Here is a 22686-nt window from a genome sequence, read left to right on the forward strand (position 1 = left end):
GCGATGATTGAGAATGAGAAGGGAAGGAAATTAGCGATGAATTGAACGGCGGCGGTAGTCATGCTTAGACACAGAGTTTGGTCCAGGGAGGGAGTAGCAGTTGGTAATGCAGGATGTCAACTTGGCAGAGCTTGTGTTTATTTTAACTCGAGCGTCGAGTCCCAGCAAAACTCAGAAGTTTGGTCTGGACCACCGAATGTAGGTCAAGAGAAAGAGAGACAGAGTCTGGGGAAGCTAGTCAGGCAGTTAGAGGGCTTACTGGGAATGTTACTGGGAACTGGGTTTATTTTTACTAGCGGGCCTCCCCCACTGGGACAAGTCTGGAGTATGACTGGTAAGAAGTAGGGTTCGACCGATATGCCTGTCTGAAGGCTGAGACCAATATTTTGAAGTCACCTATAGCTGATATTTTGTGCCAATATTCATCTTTAAAGTTGACCATTTCATGCCAAAAAATTACAAGGATTCAGAGTTTAGAGTTTTGATCTTATCATGGGATCATGGGACACCCTCTACCCCACCTATTCAATGGTAGGGGGCCAATGGTTAGGCCTTTAAATGATAGGTTAATACACTTTACAAAAAAATACATTGAACAATTGAATTAATAAATAGTTATATGTAGCTTTGATCAGGGAGAAACCATCATATCGGAGGTGGACGACACTGACTGGCTGATATCCGATATATATTGTTCTAACCTTAATGAGAAGTGAAGAAGGACAGGAGGGAAGGGAAGGAGAGAGGGGGGCAGGGTAGTTGACTCAGACAGATCCTGAGAATAGATTGGAGACTGAAGAGGGCAATGGGGGGGGGGGCGTTGGTCCAGGAATGCCAGCTGACGTAAGGCTCTGCAAGTCTGTGCCGGCTGGAACACCCAGGACAGATATAGGATGGGCTGGCAATTCCTCTCGGACGAGTCAGCCATCAGTTTGTTTATTTGTCTGGTGTTTCTGTTATTTAAGAGCAACCTTCTGTGTCTGGAGAACCTCGGGGCGTCTGACAACACTGTTAGCGAAGTTTGACCACAACGACCCCATCCCTCACAAGGGGTCAAAGGTCGCTCAAGTGTCAGCGCTCCCGCTGATTTAATGAGCTGAAAAGAGCAATAGGCGGCGTTATTTACAAGGATGGATTTCTGTGTATGTGTGTGTGTATGTGTGTTGAGCATGTACAAGCAAAGGAAAAGGAATCGTGCAAAAAAAGAATTTACATTATTAAAGAGGTGCCAACAGGGTAATCATCAAATATTAAACATTAATATCATCAAAACAATTGCCCATATCATTCAATTAGTTTGGATTTGCTTCTGCCGCTCAGCAGCTTTATCTCCTCGCCTCAGTGTATCTCGCACACACAGCTCCGTAACAGTTATGTTGGCATTGCATTTAAAGACCACATTTAATTTTAATTGCAAATTTTCTGTTGTGGGTTAGGCGAGATGAAGTGTAAGCTCTCAATTTATGTTAATGAAAGCCTAGATTACATTCCCATCCGGCGAGGATATGTATAGCCGTATGCAAATGGAAAGTACATGCCATCCATTGCACATAACGATGAGGCGGACCCTTGTAAATATGTCTAGTTCAGCTAAACCCACCGCTGGTACTCCGGGTGGTGGACCTGACAAGGTGTTAATTAGGACTGCAGTCCTCTGAGAGTCTGACTTCGTAAAGAGAAGTTTAGAGGGAACGGGGGGGGGGGGTTTGAAGCGCCTGGCAACACTTTTTATTATCCGAGCGCCCGATCGATCTTCCCGAGGAACTAGTTTGTTTGAACTTGGCTGTAGCCCCGCAGCATCTCCACTTTAATAGTGATTAAAATCAATAACGAGCTTTGTTCTGTTAATCTGCTCTAATCCAGCTCAGGATGTCGGCTCGCGACGGAGAGAGTGGCAACTCGCGGCCCCGCCCGCCTCCTTTCGCGAAAAAAAAAAAAAAAAAAAAAAAGGAAATCCCGAGAAAAACCACTCCGATTTGGAGCCGCTTCACTTGGCAGGATGAAGGGATGAAGGGGGCGAGGGAGAGAGTGAGGAGGAGGGTGACGTAGAGGCCGTCCTGGGAAATGAATTGTCCTTCAAAAGGCCAGGCGGAGTGTGGGAAAGACAGACAGAGTCCGTGCGGGGAGTTAGAGAGTCCTGGAGGAAAACAGGGTAAACCTTTTTAAGATGAAGCTGATTCCACAGGCTAGGTGGAGGTTTGTCCTGTAGGTGAAGTAATACGACCAGAATATGGAGAAGGTAAAGTGAATGTAGAGACTGAGTGAGTCAAAGAGAACAGGTGGTAGTGTTTGAGTGATGTGAGCCTAGGTAAACCAGACCCCTATACCCTACAGACACTGCAGAGCTTTTCCTGTTTGGCATGTGTTGAGGAAGTCCTGCTACAGCAGCTGTGCGGCCTTGAGACGTTACACATCTAACGCACATTCCCGCAATGACACGCATTTGTATGCACAAGCACACACACACGCACGCTCACTGACATTTGATGCGTGTATCCTGTCGTTCACCATAGTGTTCATATCCCCAAAGACGCCGTAGCCTCATCTGTCAAAATCTGACCTTCTAAACTGAGCGAATAAGACAGAGACCAAGACCGCGGCCGCGTTCCGCAGCGCTTTGTTGTCATCTCTCATTTCCCTCCACGCCCTTACGTCAGGGATGACTGATAGCCAGAGCAAACCGCACTGCACACACCTTTTACATGTCCTCAAACATTCAAATATTAAACCGTCAGAAAGGAAGGGGTTTTTTAGTTCATGTGCAGCCGCGGCAGAACTGTGGAAACAGGCCGTCTGCAGGTCCTTAGAAAGTGCTTTCAACTGAATTCAAGGGCTGAAAAGGTCTTAACAATGGTAAAGCTAAACCACAGTCAATTAACGGCTTAATTTGAATTTTAGAATCAAAATATTTCAACCTGTCAAAATGTGCGTCCATGACTTTTACTAGACCTACCTTCTGTACAAACCAATTTTGTTACATTTTCTAAATCATGCAAGGAATTGCTAGTTCTTGTTGTTTTTACCCCTTTCAGTTGATGGATATTTGGCCTTCTCTTAGACTCCTAAAATCCATTGGCCTTCCTAGTATTAAGTATAGAATATTTACATCAGTATATCATTCTCAAATTAACTTTGTTAAAACTTGTTTTCAGTAGTCGAAAAGAATAGAACCACTCTACTATATTGCTTCACTCCAGTCGGTTAGCTGTCTTTCAGTATCATGGCCTCAGCCTGCTAGCCAAAATGTTCTGTTAGCATTGCCCAAACTTAACAAATTCCACAGCTGTTAAGCAAAACTGCTTTGCTGGCTCAATCTAGTTGTAACTAAAATATTCCAGCAAAACATTTTTTAAGACTTCCACCAAAGTCTTAAAAATGTCTCTTCTTCTCAGCACTTTATTTTTCTAGTGAGAAATCTCCCTGGTTGCAGAGGCATACTTTACTGCTTTTCTCAGAGGTGAAACTGGTGAAATTTGGTCTTTAAAAAGTCTCACATTTAACTTTCAGAAAACCTGTACTGTAGTCGCCCTAAGATATCATTACCCCTTGTCTTCACCGCGTTCAGCACAAGCCATTAACCTTCATCTGTGACAGGAGCTCAGGGAGATGGCAGCACACTTCACCGATGGGTGACGGGCCATGAACAGGCATTGGGGCCAATTAGAGCCGGTGGGACGAACATGGAGGCTGCCGGTTGTCCTGGTCGAGGAATGTGACCGCGGCGCGTTGCCAGGTTGAGGTCAGCTGTGAAGGTTGTCCTTAGCGGAGTGTGTTTTGTGTTGTTTTCTTGAGTGTTTGACATTGCGGTGACTGTAGGGAAACGAGACACATGGGAAAGGTTCAGGGGTTAGTTAAGTCAAAACTATGTTGGAGATGTTTTTGAGGTTTCTCACAAGTTAAAAACGTTTTCAGCAAGAAGCAGCAAGGAAGGATTCATCTGATCTGACTGAGGTGTTGACAGCTTGGCTGGCTCAATTTCCAGGAAGCTATGGAGTGTAATTTGTAGGGTTCGACAGATATGGGTTTATGAAGGCTATTACGATACTGATGTATGATACCGATTGATTGAAACTGCTGATAGCCAATATTTTGTGCCGATAAGCAACATCTATGAATTTGACCATTTTCATGCCAAGAAAATTCCAAAAGTATTCAGTTTTTCCCCCAGAATGTTATTTTTTCAGGGTGGAAAAGCCTCTGAAACAGTGTTTAGACCATCATGGGACACTAAAACTCTCCATTGAAACCCAGGAGAATACTACTACTACTACTACTACTAGTATTACTACCGCTACTAATAGTACTACTACTACTACTACTACTACCACTACTACTAATACTACTGCTGCTACTACTACTACTACTAGTACTACTACTACTTGTAGTACTACTACTACTAGTACTAATACTAGTACTAATAAACATATTCATGCATACTTGAAATCTGATCAAACTTACCTCTTCTAGCATAGCGGTCATGTGTTTCCTTGACTGAGTGAAGTTGTCTGCTATAGTCTGTAACCGCGGCCCCTCATCGCGCCCCCAGATGCTGCTTCAGTTCTTCCAGATGTCCGCGGGGGGGAGGGGGGGAGGGCCAGATAATTGCATTAACTGCAGCTGATATTTTCCAGAGGCCATTAACTTCGCTTAACTCCACCTCTGACTCCTAAACAGCAAACACTGTAATTACCGGGAAAAACGTTCCCCGTTCGCCGCGCATCTGCACAAAAGACCGGCTAGCGGTATTTCCGACGCGGCTACGGGAAACGTCCACTATCATTTGTTTGTCGCCTTATCACCTCTGTTCCAGCTCGCCGCGGCGCTCGGCCCTCCCTGCCGGCATGATGAATGTCCTCTCCCGGCCCTCCCGCGTCCGCGTCTTCGCACAATACGCCCAAGTCGGAGATGCACAAATGTTCAATTACGCCTTTTTTCTTCTCTCTTTTGGCCTCGTTAAGCGTCGACTCATTTTTCTTGTGCGAACGTCTCTTGATAAGGATGTTTGCATAACATATCCTTTCGGCCCCATTAAGCAAAACACGATTTATTGTCGGGCTTAATTTAATTTAGGTCATTCTAGGTTTGTTTTTTTTGTTTAAAAGCATGGAATATGTTGATATGATCCATTATATGATGATTATGCATGCAGAAGGGCCTGTTATGGGGATGGTTATGGCTTTTTTCTCCTCGACGGTTGCTGTAAATAGGAGAGGTGCAAACAGAGGGCAACCGCTCACCTCCTCCCCCCTCCCCCCCCCCTCCTCCGTCTCAGATGTTTATCAGCCCATTCCGACGCTGCTGGTGTTGTGAACGCTCCCTGGGGCGTGGGGGGGGACAGCCAGAGAAACAGTTAAGTAGACTGAAGAAGTCCTGTGTGTTCGCGGTCACCAGAACTGGTGTGGTCTGGGTGTGTGTGAGGTAAACAGAAGAAGGGAAGGGGCTAGAAAATGGATAAAAAAATAAGTTTGAAAGGCTCGAGTGAGATGATTGACCGCAGATGTTAATGCTTAACCTCTGGGAGAGTGTGTGAGAAAGAGAAGGAAGGTGTGTGCGCGTGTTTCTACGTGTTTTCCTGTCAGTAGGGCAGTGGGTCAGTCTCTCTCTCTCTCTCTCTCTCCTCCCTCCCCCCTGCTCTGTCTGCGTCTCTCTGCCAGCTCTTGGCAGTAGTTCATGTGTAGACATAGCTAACAGCTGGCCGTGCTCTATGGCTTATTGTGTTGTTTCAGCTGGCCCATGAATACGCTGTTTCTACAGCAGAGTAGAAGGGGCTACATTAGGACGTGCGGTCGGTTTCCTCTCATTTGCATGTATGCTTTGCAGCGTATAGTGTGTTTGTGTGTGTGTGTGTGAGAGAGAGAGAGAGAGAGAGAGAGAGAGAGAGAGAGAAAGGCTACATCACACGCCCCAGCTTTACCCCTTTCCTAGTTTATCCACCATTTTATTTGCAGAGTAGAGTTCACCACTTTTCAGGCTAAATTGATAGTATGTATCATAGTAAGAAGTATCAAATTCCCATATGAGGATAGGAAAAACAAAGCATAAATGAATGCTTTTCTGAATATATAATAGATTTTTGTTAATATTGCTGGTTGTTTGCCTTAGTTTACCCTCCTTTTTATTTACCACTATGTCAATGTTGCCAGAAGGCCCTGCAGTGTGAGGTAGGCTTAATAATATACTTGTTCTGTCTGATGGCTCTACCTAATAGCCTGCAAAATCACTTTTGGGGTTACAAGAAAAAAAAGAAACATATTTGGAAAATATGAGTCCCTAGAAAACCATTTTAAACACCACTGCTTTAACTCTCCCCTCCCCACAAAAACCCTAAAGGCCCAAACCAGGGACACAGCCGAGCGAGACTTAGACAAACTGGCCCCCTCTCTCCCCACAACTGTAATCTGCGCAGCTCCAAAGCAAACCATAAAATCCTGTCAGCCATCATCATGACTCAAAAGTGCACTGAGACCGCAGACGCACAAGAAAAGTACCGGATCAATTCCAAAATGGAGAGAGGAAAAAAATACAAAATCCTCCTCCGAAGGATAGACATAAACAGAAAGGCCTGGAGACAGCGTGACCACATTCTCCATGACACCTCCCCTCTCCATCCGACGGCCTCACTCCCCATCTGTAAAACACGGCTCAGCTGGTTAAGCAGGGATGTGTTGTTGTCGCCGTTGTGTGTGTTTCCATCAGGAGAGAAGAAAAAAGGTGCCCGGCGTGTACAAGGTCAGCTGATTCACCGGAGACATTGAGTGACAGCCACAACAATGTGCTCTTGATGGGATGTTTTTTCGGAAAATTGCCACTGTAAAGGTGGCCTTTGAAAACAAATCATGCCAGGCTCTGACACATTCTACCCGCTAATAAATCTTTTGTGTCGTGCCAGTATTGATTGGCCTTGAGGAAAGCGAGGTTTTTTTTTTTTGTTTGTTGGGCAATTACTACCTAATTGACACTTTACTATAGGGGATTTCAAAGCAATTTCATGGTTAACTTTGTGCGTATTCTGTTTGTAGTGCGCTGAAGCCACATAAAAAGATTTAATGCAGTTCCTGGCACCGCAGATAACGGCACGCTGATTGAACAGCCATCATGACTGCTCACAACACCGCTCATGAGAAATACTAAGAAAAGAGGCCAATTATTTTTGCAACACAGGGAGCGGTGCTAAGGTATGCTTCAAATGCCTCACTTTAATTGTTGCAAACATGCAAGTGTGTATTATTGAAGCAATAAGCCATGACATGCCTTGGTTTACAGGCGTTTTTAGGCCTAAAAACCCTCTTAAATGTTCTAAAATCGCAGCCTACAGTGGCTTATTGCTTTCATGAAATGTCCGGGATTTTGCAACAGCTTCAAAACTTGCCGCAGCCAATTACAGTAGAGCTTGACGTTGCTTTAGTAAAACCAGTTCTCGAAAGCCTGAGCGAAAAACCACATCCTCGCTGAGATAGTTTCACACCTTAACCAAAGTGGAGCGGTGGCGCGCGTTTCAGAGAAATAAGGTATCACTCCCAGGGACCGCGCTGAGCTTCCTCTCGCACCACACTGATATGAATTTGAGATACTGGAGATGTTGTTCTAAGACAAACTGGCGGAGATGGCAGCCGGTTGGAGACTAGAGGAGGGAACAACGCCCCTCAGCTTTCAATTCTCACTTTTGTTTTTATGCCTCGGCAGCAACATTTCACGGTCCATTGGCACCATGGCTTCCTGTGCCAAGTCGTTTATGACCCCATGTCCTTCCAAAAGAAACCTTAATTTTAATGAAACTACTTTATCAAATCAAATGTGCTTTTTTTAATTCTTTGGGCTGAGGGAATTTGTGTCTGAAGGGAAGTTGAAGTGAATTAAAAAAGTCTTGACAATGATAAAAACACAACCTCCTCTTAAGGGCTAAATGGGCAATACCATTGAATTTTTTAAAATTCCTGTTATACTATTAATATCCAAGGACAGTCACAGAGAAATAGTGTTTGTGAGCATACGGTAGCGCCGTTGTTATGTCAAAACATAACTCCAGTTTTCTCTGTAATCTTTCAACTTCACTTGAAGGGTTACGTGGCTGAGAAGATTCTACAATGAAACCCTTTCAAAACCCCGCTGGATAAACTCAAACACATGATCGTCAAGCTGAAAAACAAGGCTGTTTTTCTTCTGTTCCTGAAAAGTCGACATGTGTGGAGATAAAAGGTTTTCACCTGACAGCACAGCGATAAGCAGCTCTGCCCGAAGGCTGGGATCTCTGATGTCATCGACAGTGACTCGTATGGTGTTTACCGGAACGTTTTGCATCCAGGTCAGCTGCAGCCGCCTGTATATCATGGCAGCGTTATCAGCGCCAGACCAGAAAGTGTAGCCTGATCCCCAGGACATCACCATGGATACTATCAAAGTCACACTCTCCTTCTTTTTCCAGCCTTTACAGTTAATTCTATGGAGGTGTAGAGAGCAAGATGAAATCCTCTCTCTCGTTTCATATATGTATATTTTTGTATATTCAAGAGCTAAAGCTAAAGACAATACGACTGTGTTCTCCTTTAAGGCTTCGTCTGAGAGCATCTACACCTCAAGGTCTTATTTAATATTCAGCATGTGATCGTCCCATTCACCTGACCCCAGTAAAATAATGAAGACTTTGTCGTATTGCTTTAACAGAGCCATTCACCGGCTTTGCCGTTCCTTGTTTTCCTATTAGTCCCTCGGGCTTGTCTCTTGAATAAGTCATTCTCAGACAGCAGAATATTTCTGTCATTACCTATTAGTCATTTCCATGCGATGCGTTTGTGTGCTTACAGTGAAAACACCGGTTTCATGCTCTTAGTAATTGGTGACTGAAGAAAGCGTGTTTGTTTCAAAGTTCTAAACAGGACACAGGTGAGGTTTGTGTGTTGTTGACGGTGGCTTCAGGTTTGTCTTCTCGCAGGATCTATGGTGTCCCACCCTTCCTGTTGGTTTCACCTGATTCTGTGAGAGGTTTCGTTGTCTTACACCAGTCATGAGGTGAACAGTTCACCTCCAGTCACTGTCAATGACGGTCGTCCCACACAAGCAACATGTTGTCTCCATTTCTGCAGCAACACTTGTCTCTATTGAGTCTGTCCATTCAAAGATCCAGCATGAGATCTCAGAAGCAACCTCCTTCTACTAGTTTTCCCTCACCTCTGACAGTAACCTCCGTCCTTGATATGGCTTGGCTACCCAGCAGAAACCAAAGGAGAAAAGATCATAGGTATAAACACACGATCACATCCACACACACATCGCCGCGTCCAGCCTTTCACCCTCTCGGCCGGCTCATTAGAGCGAATTATATCGGCGCACCAGAGCTCTGTGCGCCTTCCCACTTTAACCCGCCTCGAAAAAAGAAGCCATTACTTTTATTCTCGGAATCCGTACAGCGGTTTGACCCCGGCTGCCTGTGTGGTTTTTGCAGCTCGACGGTCTGAGGGAGAGAAAAAAAGGCAAAAGAGTGTGTTTGTGTGATTATTCAATATCAGGGCTGCAGATGAGTCGTTCCACATCCACCGGCTCTTTTTTTAATGAGCATTCGCGGCGGATGACAGTGTTTAGCACAGTATGCGGCACAGCGAGATCGGCACAGTTTGTCCTCATAGGGCTGTCTGGAGGATGAGGATGAAACCACGGAGAGTTTACCTCAAGAATAATGTGAGGTTCCTCGTTCCTTTGATCCTCGCCAAAAACACTTTTTTAGTCTCCTTTATCTGAATTAATATTTTTTTTAATGTTTTTGGCTTTGTGTAGCACATGAGCAGTAGAGCACAGAAAACAGATATTCCAATTAATGGGTTTGTAGCATTTAAATCATCATATTTTCTGGAAGTGATAATGCACTTTTATTCCATATTGGTGATTTATCTTGAGTAGCAGCATTTGAGATCTACGGAAGAGGATTAGGGCCACATGTGAAAAATGTATTTGAGTTGAGTTTTTTTTTAGTTTAAAGTCAGAATTCTGAGTTCTGACTTTATTCTCAGAAGTCTGACTTTAAATTCTGACTTAAATCTCAGAATTCTGCGTTTTTTCTCAGAATTCTGACTTTAACCATATCTCCATATATTGGTCCTCACTAATGCTATGCTATGAGATGGCACCATGTCTGTCTACTCGCTCTGTGTCTTGGAGACGGGTGTATTAGTGAAGACCAATATATGGAGATAAGGTTAAAAAATAGCAAAGTGTTCCTTTAATCTCAGAATTCTGACTTTTTTCATAGAATTCTGACTTTAAACTCAGAACTCAAACACATTTTTCACATGTGGCCCTAATCCTCTTCCGTCATTTGTCTTATGTCACATCATCATTCTGATGCGACACCATCGAGTACAAAATCAATATAAAACATCTTTGGCACTTCAATTTTGTCGCACTGTGTGAGACACTCTCTCCATCTCGCTGTCCACCAAAAGCCAGTTGTTTTGGCCCTGAGATTTCATCCAAAGATCAGCGTTGAAATTATTCATGATCTGTTTGGCGCTGCAGGACCAGAGACAAACTGCCTTCCCCCAGAAATGTCAGTAGCTTCCTCCTCAGTGAGTCAACTGACCAAATCTTATCTAAATCTGAGTGCAATGCAGGAAGCAAATACATTCACTATCAACGTCTTGAAACCCGATTAGAAATGCTCTGCTGTGTCGCTCTAGGCCAGCTCAAAGGTCATGTATCATATATCATTGTAGGTCAACATTTTGTCCAATGTTCTTGGAGCTTGGAGGTATGCCAATCCCTCCACTAAACCGTGGGTGATATTTGACACCGTTTTTTTTTATCTCTTCACTCTGCTCAAGGCTTGAGAGAGGGTGACACGCCATGGAAAGCAATCAGCAATTTTTTCCTCCCTTTGATAAAAAGCCTATGTAAATACTGTCCGGATAAGACGGAGTCGAATTCCACACGCCGGAGTCCGTCTACCAGCTTCAATCGAATTAACTTAAGAGGACTGCCACGTAAGACAATCTTTTTTATGGCGAAGCAAATTGTCTGCAGTAAAAGGGGTGAGAAAGCCGGATTATGTTCCATTACGATCCTCCTCAATGAATAATACAATAGGGCTCCTGGGACCAAATGGAGCTTGGGCTCATCTTTTCACGTCCGTCTTCCCGTGTGCCCGTTTCTACTGCCAGAGAGGCTCTTTCGCCTGGCCGGTGATTCCACCTCACGCAGAGGCTGAATAAGGCCAGACGTCCTGATCCGCCACCTTGCCTGACACCGAGGCGTTCGTCCGGGGACGTCCTGGCATTTGACAACCGAGTCCTTTGTCCCCAGACATGACAAATGTCACCTATTTCTCCCACAGGCTAAAATGGATCCAATGCATCTTTATTGTACGGTGACCTTTTGAGGAGCCATCGAACAATAAACTCTCGCCTTTTTTTCTTCCGAAATCTTCCGCTGTCTTTCAGTCGAGCAGTGGCGAAAGTTGTCCTGAAATTGCGCGGATAAGGAAAAGTTTGGCGGCGCGATTGGAGATAAGCGTCCAACAGATGCGTCGAACTCGATAAGATCGCGACAAAGGCCCTCAGATAATTTTTTCCCTCCTTCCGCTCTCGCTATGTTATCAATGCCCGACTCTATCCAGATGAAAGAACTCCAGAACTCCCGCTGATCCAACATTTAATTGAGGAGATTATGCTTTTTTCCCAATCAGACTTGGCGACGACAGACAGGCGATAGAGGGGTCGCTCATCAAAAGGAGGAGCGAGCAGAGAAAGATGTTATGAATATCAGTGAAGCTTTGTCTGACTTGGCGCTTTCATCTGAGCTCAGATCCAGTAGGCAAGTAGAGCGTAAGACTGAGCGACTCAAACATCAAGCCGTTAGTTATCATTACTGTGGGTTTGCACGCTAATGGTGAAATACAAAGCGTTTGACATGTACAGGAAACATGTTTTTTTTTGGAGGTTGTATGTTGTCTGATCAGTTGCACACTGGCACTGTACTTATGATTCCTCCATCTGGAGTTTGATAAGGTGAACAGCTAGTTATGCACATATACAAATCTGCAGGTTCTGTATGTTATCTACACTGGTAAATTGAATAAGGTCAATAGTGTTTTACAACAGTGATTCTCAACCTTTTTCATATCAAGGATCTGTCTCTCGGACCCAAATCTGAGAATATTTGTATTGTTAGATATGATTTTGTCCAGTATTCCATGACTGTCTGTATTGTGGGTAGAGAGATAACAGTCAAACTATGACCAACTATATTCTACATTCTCTAATTGTGTTAACTTCTTGTAAATGAAATAATGGTGAAGTTTAACAATTCATCAGTTTGCTGGGGACCCCCTGGAACCCCCTCAAGGCCCCCCGGTGGTCCCCGGATCCCATGTTGAGATCCTTTGTGTTACAACACACATCTGCACGCCTAGATTCTTTCTGTACACATGTATGGCCTGCTAATGTGAATATGATTCTCATTTTGCGAAAGTGTGTAAGCTTTAAATTCTCATATTTGCTTTATTAATCTTCTCATAATCTTCTAACTTGTCATATATTTCATATATCTTGACATTAAGCTCTACTATTATTGTGCACACCCTCAAAATGTTATAACTTGTAGTTTTTCAAACTTTAAATCAAATCCAAATGAAAAACAGGTTTTGAGCTTTAACAGATGTTGCACTCTGACACTCATTTTTACCTTTTGTCTGTGTGAATTGGAAAATGGAAGATGTCAGGTAGCTGAAGGTGAGCTTGTTTTTCTGGCTCTGTTCTCTGCTTCTGTGCGCTGTGCTGCTGCTGTATTTAAAGGATTAGTTTGGTGATTTTGGACCTATATATAATTTGTCTCTTCCATACCTGTAGTACTTGGACCCACAGAGAATATTGGCTCCAGAGTCAGCAGTTGGTTGAAACAGCAAACTTTGTTGCCTCTTGCTGCTAACAATGAGTCCAAATGGAATTTGTCAAAATATCTCCACAGAGGAGTTGAGAGTAAACGGAAAGCTGCAAAGTAAATGAATTAAAATTAGCTCTGATTTCATGACACAGTTCCACCACTACGCAAACTTTCACTAATCAGGAAATCACAGAACTATTTTTCTCTGCTGCAACACAGACTGCTGTGGGGTGAAAGTGCGTTACTGGCGGAGTGATCTAGTTTTAGACGGTCAGGTCAGAGTGTAAACAGTAGAGTTTGGTAGAAGACGATCCACTGAGTGGAAACGGTGCTGCTGCAGCAACCCAATTTCCCCACAGAGAGAATTAAAGTTACGTTTTATCAAATCTTAACCCTCCACCTCCATGTCTTTCCCCCCTCCTCCTTTTCTTTCCCAGGGAGCTCTTAGGTCCAGACTTCACAGAGACCCTCTATACAGAAGATGGGCAACCGGTGACCGTGGCCACCAATTACACTGTAAGTCTGTAGCAATAGTCTGTTGTTATATGTCTTTCTTCTGTCACTCTTTTTCGACTTATAGGCTACTCTCCATTGAGGGTTGTTATCCTTCTCCTTCTCTCTCTCTCTCTCTCTCTCCCCCTCTCTCTCTCTCTCTGTATTATACAGTAGTTGTGAAGACTTTCATTGACTACATTCATTCATTAACTCTAAACCTAAGTCCTAATCCTAAAAAAGAAAACCTTAAACAAAGTAAAACTTGTAGGATTTTCTACATCTTTCTATCCTTGTGAGGACATTTGGTCCTCATAAATATAGAAATACAGGAACACACACACACACACACAGACACACACACACACACATATGCAAATGCACCTCCACAGAGTTGAGACACAATGCCAAAACTCTTTCTTCATTGAGTACTTTCAGAGTAGTGGAAGGATTGCACATCATGTAGGATTTAGATTATAAATAATCCTTTTCAGATTCCACTATAAGAGTGATTTATACAACTGTGTGCTTACTATGGTCTACGCTGGCTAACTGGTCTCACAAAGGTGACTATCAACTGGCTCTGTCACCCCAGCATCCAGACTATGGCTACTGGGGACCACTGCATGTGTCCCCGCATGTAATGTACTGATGAGTTATACAGTGAATCGATACCAAAATATGAGCACCTTATCCAACTCTTGCACACCGAGGCTCTGGAAAGATTTTCTATTCACAAAAGCGGCCTTACGTTCCCCAGGGCTGACGGTGACGGGAATATAGCTGCAATCTATAGGACCGATCACTCAAAGCAATCCTCAGGGTGTGTATGTGTGTGTGTGTGTGTGTGTGTGTGTGGAGGGTGTGTGTGTGTGTGCATCATTGGAGTGAGTGAAACTACACTGACTTTAAAAACTCCACCTGTCTCCACCAAAGTGCTGTGGTACCACAATGTTGTTGGAACTGAATATTTACTTCATGCATTGACTTCTCGGGGGCAGGTTACGTGTGCAGCCGTTACCGTGGCGATGTACCCCGCTTAAAAGTGAGCCACCGTTGTCAGACTGAAGACCCAGGGTGAAGCCCAAAATTAGCGTGCTAATCCACTAATCTCGCATTGTGTGACGGGCCCCTGGTTGAGGCTAAATATGTAAAGCTTTTTACACTTTTTTTCTCTTTCAAAAGGCCTAATATGTGGTTTAATCTTACTTTTTAATAATTAGTACAAACATTCCATAGTGTATTTCAGTATTGCATTGCCAGAATTGAGGAAAACAAACTTGAAGGAAGAATGGAAACACCTCAAGCAATCACCACAGTTTAGGCAATGCAGCCAAATAAAACCTATCCCAGCAAGCTGAGCGCAAAATTTTCTCAAAAAGATATTACGGCACGGTAAAAAATCATATTAAAACAGCATTGGAAACTGCTTTGAACTGATATCAGAAAGATATTCAGGCCCTGACGATTCAAGCAGCTGACATGGAAGACTACACTTTCATTTTGGAGCTGTATTTATATGGATTTTCTACGTCTGTGCAGGCTGTCGTATCAACATCTGTTCAACATCAGAATGGTTGCTGGGATTAATTTTGTCAGCCATTATTCCAGAGTCAAATCAGTCTCTATCTGGCTGAGAAGTATGACTTTTTCATGTTCAGTTAGCATAAGCACAGTACAGCAGCACTACACTGTTATTAAATCCACGTCTACATTGCAATAACACAGGAAAAATAAAGATAAGATGAGACTTTATTGATCCCAGTTGGGAAATTAGGTCATTGCAGCAGCATCGGTAATACTGTAGGACACAGCAGGGAAAAATAAAATAAAATATAAACTCACAAATAGTATATAAAATAAGCAATAAAAACTGTAAAAAGTAAAAACAATAAAGCAATAAAATGCAATGTAAAGAATTGTGGGGTTCTATAAACGTTTGCTATATAAACAATTACATTTTATGTTAAGTAGACTGTGTAGGTAGGAAATATGGGGAAAGAGTATAGGTTTAGATTTAGGTTTAGATTTAGATTTAGATTTAGATTTAGGCTTAGATTTAGGCTTAGGTTTAGGTTTAGATTTAGATTTAGGTTTAGGTTTAGATTTAGATTTAGGCTTAGGCTTAGATTTAGATTTAGATTTAGATTTAGGCTTAGGCTTAGGTTTAGGCTTAGATTTAGATTTAGGTTTAGGTTTAGATTTAGATTTAGGCTTAGATTTAGATTTAGATTTAGATTTAGATTTAGATTTAGCCTTAGGTTTAGGCTTAGATTTAGATTTAGGTTTAGATTTAGATTTAGGCTTAGATTTAGATTTAGATTTAGATTTAGGCTTAGGTTTAGGTTTAGATTTAGATTTAGGCTTAGATTTAGATTTAGGTTTAGGTTTAGGTTTAGATTTAGATTTAGGCTTACATTTAGATTTAGGCTTAGATTTAGATTTAGATTTAGATTTAGGCTTAGATCTAGATTTAGGCTTAGATTTAGATTTAGATTTAGACTTATTGGTTTCCATAGAGAAATTTGTCTTGGACCATAAAAAAGTTGCTGTCATTCCATTCCATTGCACGCTACATTAGACAACACATTAACATACACATAAGCACATACAGTATATCACATATTCCCAATAGGCTACAACAATTGCATTGCATATCAGTCAGTATAGATTAATAACATGTATGGATTAAGTTACAGTTGGACCACAATTTTTGTCGGCTGGGAAAACTCAAAAAGAAAAAACTAACTGAAACTCACTAACTGAAATACTAGCAGAGGAGCAAGGTCGAGTCTGGGCACACTCCATCACAAAATAACTCCTGGAATGTATCGAACATCACAGGCCGATGAGATCTAACAGCGGAAGAGGGTGGATTTTTCCCTTTAATCGCATTTATTACGGCGATGCGGGAGGCGTCACGAATGGCACGGGGGCCGCCGCCGCAAGTGATGCATAAATTATGAGCCACTTTATTAACGCCATCAGCGGCGTGTCAGACAAGCCGCGAGTGGCGGGTCGGAGCGTCGGGGTTCATCAGCCAGGTTGGAGCGTGTGTTAAAGGAAACAGTGGTGGTGTGAAAGACCGGGAGCTGCTGCTGGAGCTTGGAACCAGCAGAGTCGCTATCAACTCCAAAAAAAAAAAAAAAGCCTGAAATGCACCATAGAACGCATGCACGTGCACACACATGCTACACATCCCCTCCTCTCCTCCTCCTGGAGCCTCGTCTGAAACTTGCCGTGGTTGAGGATAATGAGGACAACAAGCATGACATCGATCGCCCCGGTGCCTCGCTCACGTGGCTCCCCCCGAGCACCGGAATAAACCCCGATATAGACCTGCAGCCACGGGAAGATGTCAGCCTCAATGTCCCTCAGTGAATACGTGGCATTCAGCATTATGGTGTTTAAAAGTGCTATCTGTAGCATTTTAACATCCATAAGTTATTTCCACATTCATTTGGAGACATTAGTGTAATGACCATAAACAAACAGGACCGCCACTGAAAAGCTTGGCAGCCTCTACTGCCCTCTGCACTGTATTTTACAATGTATGCCAACAAGTCAGGTCTGCTGTATTGGATTGCTTTATGGCACAAAACAGGAAGAGGGTGCTGTTCTTCCAGAGCAAATGGGGCTAAAGCTTTCAGAGTGTCTGGCAATGGCGGATGATGGAAGGAGCGAAAGACCAATGGAGAAACCAACCTTTCAACATGTTTAAACTCTTCAGGGAGGGGGAGGGGGGCAGGAAGCAACAGAGTTTATGGGAAATGTGGTCTTCATTTTAACACTTAGCACTAACAATACCATTTATGAGAGATAGAGGCTACCAACTGTCTCCACCATGGTCTCATTTGTCTACAGTACTTATACCAAGGTATCACAATTATTTTGACAATGATTTATTGAAAAAATGAGGATCTCAAGGATTACCACTTAGTGTTGCATTTACAGATGCTAGGCCACAAGAGCACATTCCAAGAAAGTCCTATTAGTTCAAAACACTATTTTATTAAGCAAGACACAGGTCCAGTCAGAGCCTATATTCCCGGTTTGAACACAGTTTATATCTTTGTCTTAACGTCCATCCAGTTAGTGTAACTTTAGCAGCTGAGGCTAAGAGGAAAGGTTGGCTAATTGTTGCTTCGTCTCTAGCCGGAGCGGCCAAAGACTGAGCCGAAATGCTGATAATTATTGGAAAGAATGTACAATTCATATACCTGGGTTTGATACTTTAAGCTGTTACATTGGATAGCTTCACAGACAAAACAGGTGGCGAGCTTGAAACTAGCACTAAGCTAGTTTCCGCTTTTAGTTTCGAGCTTGCCACCTGTTTTTCTGTGAAGCTATCTCCGACATTAAATACAAGAAATATCTCCTACTAAACTGGCAGATTTAGCCGCATAGAATTTAAAATAACTTACTGTTTTGTTTTAGAGCTGCTACAATTTCTCATTTTTTCACTTTTGAGATAATGCTAGTAGCCCAGGATCAATCAACATAGTGTATGTTAAACTGTTAGCATGGAGCGCTGTAGTCTATGTCTTTGGTGTCTATAATCATCTTAATTAAGGAATGTATAATAATGGTTATTGTAATCCTAGGTTTCACTCTCACCACTATTATCTCAACATGTACTACAGTGGATAGAATTTTTCTGTAATATGGAAATTGGCCTGTTCTCTTTCCCTTACTCATACAACCCAGGTCCTGGGTTCGAACCCCGGTCCGTCCCAGGTCCTTTCTGTGTGGAGTTTGCATGTTCTCCCCGTGTTTGTGTGGGTTTCCGCCGGGTGCTCCGGTTTCCTCCCACCATCAAAGACATGTATGTTAGGGTTAATACTCCTGTCAGTGCCCCTGACCAAGGCACTGGTTGGTCCCCGGGTGCTGTACTGCGGCTGCCCACTGCTCCTAGTGTGTGTATAGAATGGGTGAAATGCAGAGGACAAATTTCCCCACGGGGATAATAAAAGTACCGTATTTCCTCTAATAGTGGCCTGTAGTCAATTAAGTCGTCGACACGAACAAATAAAGGCCGGGGGAAAAAACAAAGGAAACAAGACTAGGTCAAAACCTAGTATATAGCTGCACCATGTCTGTCTCCTCTCTCCGCCGCTGCCTCTCCACCGCGCCCACGGCACGCATTGATCCTCCCGATCCAAGCCCCGGACCCCCGCCGAAATCTCAGCCGGATCACCGGGAACACATCGGCGCCCAGGTTCAGTTAGCTTCAGTTAGCTTCAGCTTACATGCAAACAACGGTGGATACCGGTAAACTCCTGGTGCCTGTTTGTAACTGTAGTTTGTAGTAACGTACAAGTGCCACAAGACGGCTCGGCCGGCGGAAGTCTCTGGAGCATGCCGTCGTCGATTACCGTAATTATCGTAATGCATTGCAGTAACAAAAAAACGTCTACCTAACGTACCCCAACAGAAGCAGATCAGAAAACAAGGAGGCTTCGTACTAAAATATGAGCAAATATACTTATCAAACAGAGGGAATTAGAAATAAAGGCCTGTCTCTAATAAAAGCCTGCTTCCAATAAAGGCCTGGTACCCTCTGCAGTTGAGGTAAATAAAGGCCCGGGCCACTATTAGAGGAAATACGGTATACAAAATACAAAATACAAATACAAAATACACTTCAATTGGACAATAGAATGAGTTTTTTAGCCATAATCTATAACCTGTATTGAATTGTTGGCACAGTGCTCCACACGGCAACATTAGTTCCAGACAATTGCCCAATATTTAAATTGAGCACAAGTGGCTGCATTTGTAATTAGATAATTTGACAGCTATTTAGAGCAGATTTGGGCGATATGCAAATTAGCTGGATAGAAAGAGTCCCAATGACTTTTATTTGCTTTTTCTCCCAGCGCTTATTCCTGTGACTGTGAAACTCAGTCTGTGAACATTGTCTTATTCAAAACATTTATGTTTGACAAGCTCATTTACACATAAACCATTGATGTAAAGTTTCAAAGTACATAATGTTTTCTGATACATGTGTGTCAGATGCAGCTGTTATACTCGGTCTGAACATTCCCAAGTCAGATTTTGCTTGTATTGTGATCTAGAGAGTCTGACCACCTCGACCTACAGGCTTTATTCAAAAACACAGAGAGGAAATTTGACGCTTTTTTTTAGCTATAACTACATTGAGCTAGCAAAGCAGTTTTGCGTAACAGGTGGAATTTATTAGGTTTGCTCAATTCTAATGAAACAGCGCTTTCTCACCTTGTACTGAGTGATGATCGCTTGACCAGTGTTACAGTCTTGCAATATGTGTTTGCAGCTACAGTGGCTAATGTATGCGTTTTGCTGGCAAATATTGACTTACAACTATAGTACATTGAGCTAGCAAAGCAGTTTTGTGTAACAGGTGTTTTGGTCAATGCTAACAAAATATTTTTGCTAATGGCTACTATGTTATGATACTGAAAGACAGCTAACCTACTGGAGCGTAGCAATATACTTGGATCTTTTGTTCTTCAACTGTACTTCAACTACAGCAACAGTTGATGCTGCACACCTAGCTAGGTGCTGTGGTATTAGACAGCATCTGGACTTGTCTGTGTATTTGTTCACCTAAGACCAAGTAGAGTGAGTCCTCTTCTTATTTTTGGATGGTTAAGTCAAGCCTGCACATTTCATGGGAAATCATACCTTGGGCCAAATAGAATAAACACATCAAATAAACCAATTTTCATGGCGATGGTTTCATTTTTCTACAGTTATGTAGATACTATGCTATCAAATTAATTTGAGAAATGATAGGTAAATATTCTACATGTAGGGGCTTAAAGATCGAGATCCATCTCCGGCACGTACCTAGAAACTCTTGCGTTTTGGGGACGTTTCCTGTAGTTGGGTGGGATTACGTTCTCGCTCAACAAGCCACACTGCACTTCCCTAAGACAGCAGTTTTTGGTGCCACCTGAGTTCAAAAGGCATTATTCTCACCTGGCCAAGTGAACCGAACTAAAGGAGTAAATGCTCCAGAATTTGAATAAACTGCTGCAAACATACTTGCCGTGCCAAGTGTTGGTGACGCACCCTGAATTACAAACAGGATCCCTGTAAATGGATACAGCCTGCATGTGTCGGTCAGGACGCGACAATGGTTCTCTGCACTGGTTTACAGTGTATTCACAGATGGCATCATTTCCCCCCCAACACCTGAAACGAGGCACTGTGGGCAACCTCTCTTGGACCGTATCCGCATCACGTCCGGCATATCTAATGAGACTGATGTCAGCTCTGGACTGGCAGGGAAAGTTCTGACTGACAATTGATTTGTATGTTGGCTCTGAAGGAGCGTGTACTGCCGCTGCCGCTGCTCAAATAAATGAGCTAATTTCACGCTCTAATGGGCTGACAGAGACTTTTAAATAGTCAAGAATTGACACTTCTGCCCAATTTAAACCTCGCTCTCTAAAATGTGTTGATAATTATTCTTCCATGTTGGTGTGCCTTGAGGGCTGATAGACATTGTTGCTGTTTGACATCATATCCCAAGAAGTGATATCTTTGTTCTGATATCACGGGTGAAACTCAAATGGAAAGTTGGAAAGTGTTATTTTCTTCTGTTAAACTCCTTTCTTTACCGCTTCCAGGTACAGCCTACACTGTACTAGAGCAGAGTGACCTTATTCTGTACACATGAATACACGGTGTGAGCAGCGCAGGAAGGCTTTTTGACATTCCATTGTTTTTGGGCTCTCCAACTTTTTATGTAGTTATTATTTCTTGACAAAGATTGATTCAAACCCCCTATGTGAGGTCCGTTTTTTAATACTTCCACCGTTTGAACCGCGGTACTTTAAATCTAAGTGCTCTGGAGAGATTAAACTGTGTTTGGTAATGGAAGGGGTGCCTCAGGCTGCCGGCCTGGTTTTTCATTTTACGCCGTTTAAAAAATAATCACATAACTTCTCATTTTCTTAACCTGTATTTTTTTTTTTCAGGGAAAGTCAGCTAAGCACTTTTGCAGCAGCATCCTGCCTCACATTCAGGCAGTTCCACACATTCATGCTGGCCAAAGACATTGTGGATTATAGACTATTTTATACACATTACACATTTATTTATTTCCATAAGTAATGCGGCATGCTTTTCTATTCAAACAGAAAGCATTCAGTAACAAATGAGCTTAAAGGATATAAGGGAACAAAAAAGATCAGCTGTCAAGTGACACCCACCACACTCTCATAATCTCTGCCGGAATTTCAAACAAAGATGTGCACAGCAGAATATTTCTTTTTCCCCCAGCAGCATTTTAATGTTACTTATCAGGGGAGTGTCGAGATATTGGCTCTCAACGATAACAAGTCTCAAACAGTAGTGACTCAAATGTCACCCGAACGGCTTTGATTTCACAAGCTTGTCCATCACACCCCCGAGCATCCTGCCTCCTCTGATTAAAGTTCCTCAAATTCCGCCTCTCGTCGGAAGTCAGTTAAATTCTTTTAAGAGCCTCGACGTGACGTTTCAGTGGCCGAGCTCCAGCGTTCATCCAAACACAATTACGCTTTAGGGAGCTTTTGCACATTTCTATCGATTTGTCATATCCATTTGTCAAAAACAGCGGGCAACATTTCTACTAGCAGTTGTAGTTGTGAAACGTGAGCGCATCGCCCGCTTTGGGGACTCTTTTCCCCGCTGAATCGATCCGGTGAATCAATTCGTCATTAGACGCACCGGAGGCACGTCTGCATAAACATTATCATAGCTTTTTAATGCTTTCCTCAAGATGAGATATGAGATATTGATTCCAGCCTCCTCCCGTTTTCTCTTTCAGGATCACTGCTTCTACCACGGCCACGTAAGAGGACACACAGAATCCTGGGTAGCTCTCAGCACATGTTCGGGAGTAAGGTACAGTAACTACTGTTAATATGTCACAATAGATTACACACTCATGAGTGTACAGCGTGTACAGCAGTCCATAGAGAACGTACATAAAAAAATGTTTTATGTCGAGATAACTTAATTATCTCGTTATTGCAACAAAACAAAAGTCAATTTCTCGTCATAACAACTTAATTATCTCGTTATCACAATGAAACAAAAGTCGTTTTCTTGTCATAAGACTTAAATATCTTGTTATCACGACAAACTAATAGTAGTTTTTGTTTTGTCATAACGAGATAATTAAGTCATTATCTCTACATAACAAAAGAGAAACAAAATGTTCATGTGTGTCCTCTATGGACTGCCGTACACGTGTCTTTGTGTAAATGGTGCAGCTACAGCCAATGCAGTAACACAAAGACAAATTCCAGTTCATATTTTGTACTTGAAGAAAAAAAATATTCTGATTCT

The 22686-nt window shown here is 42.7% G+C and overlaps 1 protein-coding gene across 1 annotated transcript in view; it reads left to right on the forward strand.

Annotated features, from left to right (window-relative positions):
- Positions 1-22686, forward strand: part of adam19a (ADAM metallopeptidase domain 19a) — a 123263-nt gene that overhangs the window by 61159 nt on the left and 39418 nt on the right. Inside the window, exons 4-5 of the mRNA XM_071926069.2 lie at positions 13305-13383; positions 22163-22239. Of these exons, the coding sequence (XP_071782170.1) occupies positions 13305-13383; positions 22163-22239 (156 nt within the window). The remainder of the gene's footprint in view (positions 1-13304; positions 13384-22162; positions 22240-22686) is intronic.

The sequence above is a fragment of the Centroberyx gerrardi genome, chromosome 23 (genome assembly GCF_048128805.1).
Source record: "Centroberyx gerrardi isolate f3 chromosome 23, fCenGer3.hap1.cur.20231027, whole genome shotgun sequence".
Lineage (NCBI taxonomy): Eukaryota > Metazoa > Chordata > Actinopteri > Beryciformes > Berycidae > Centroberyx > Centroberyx gerrardi.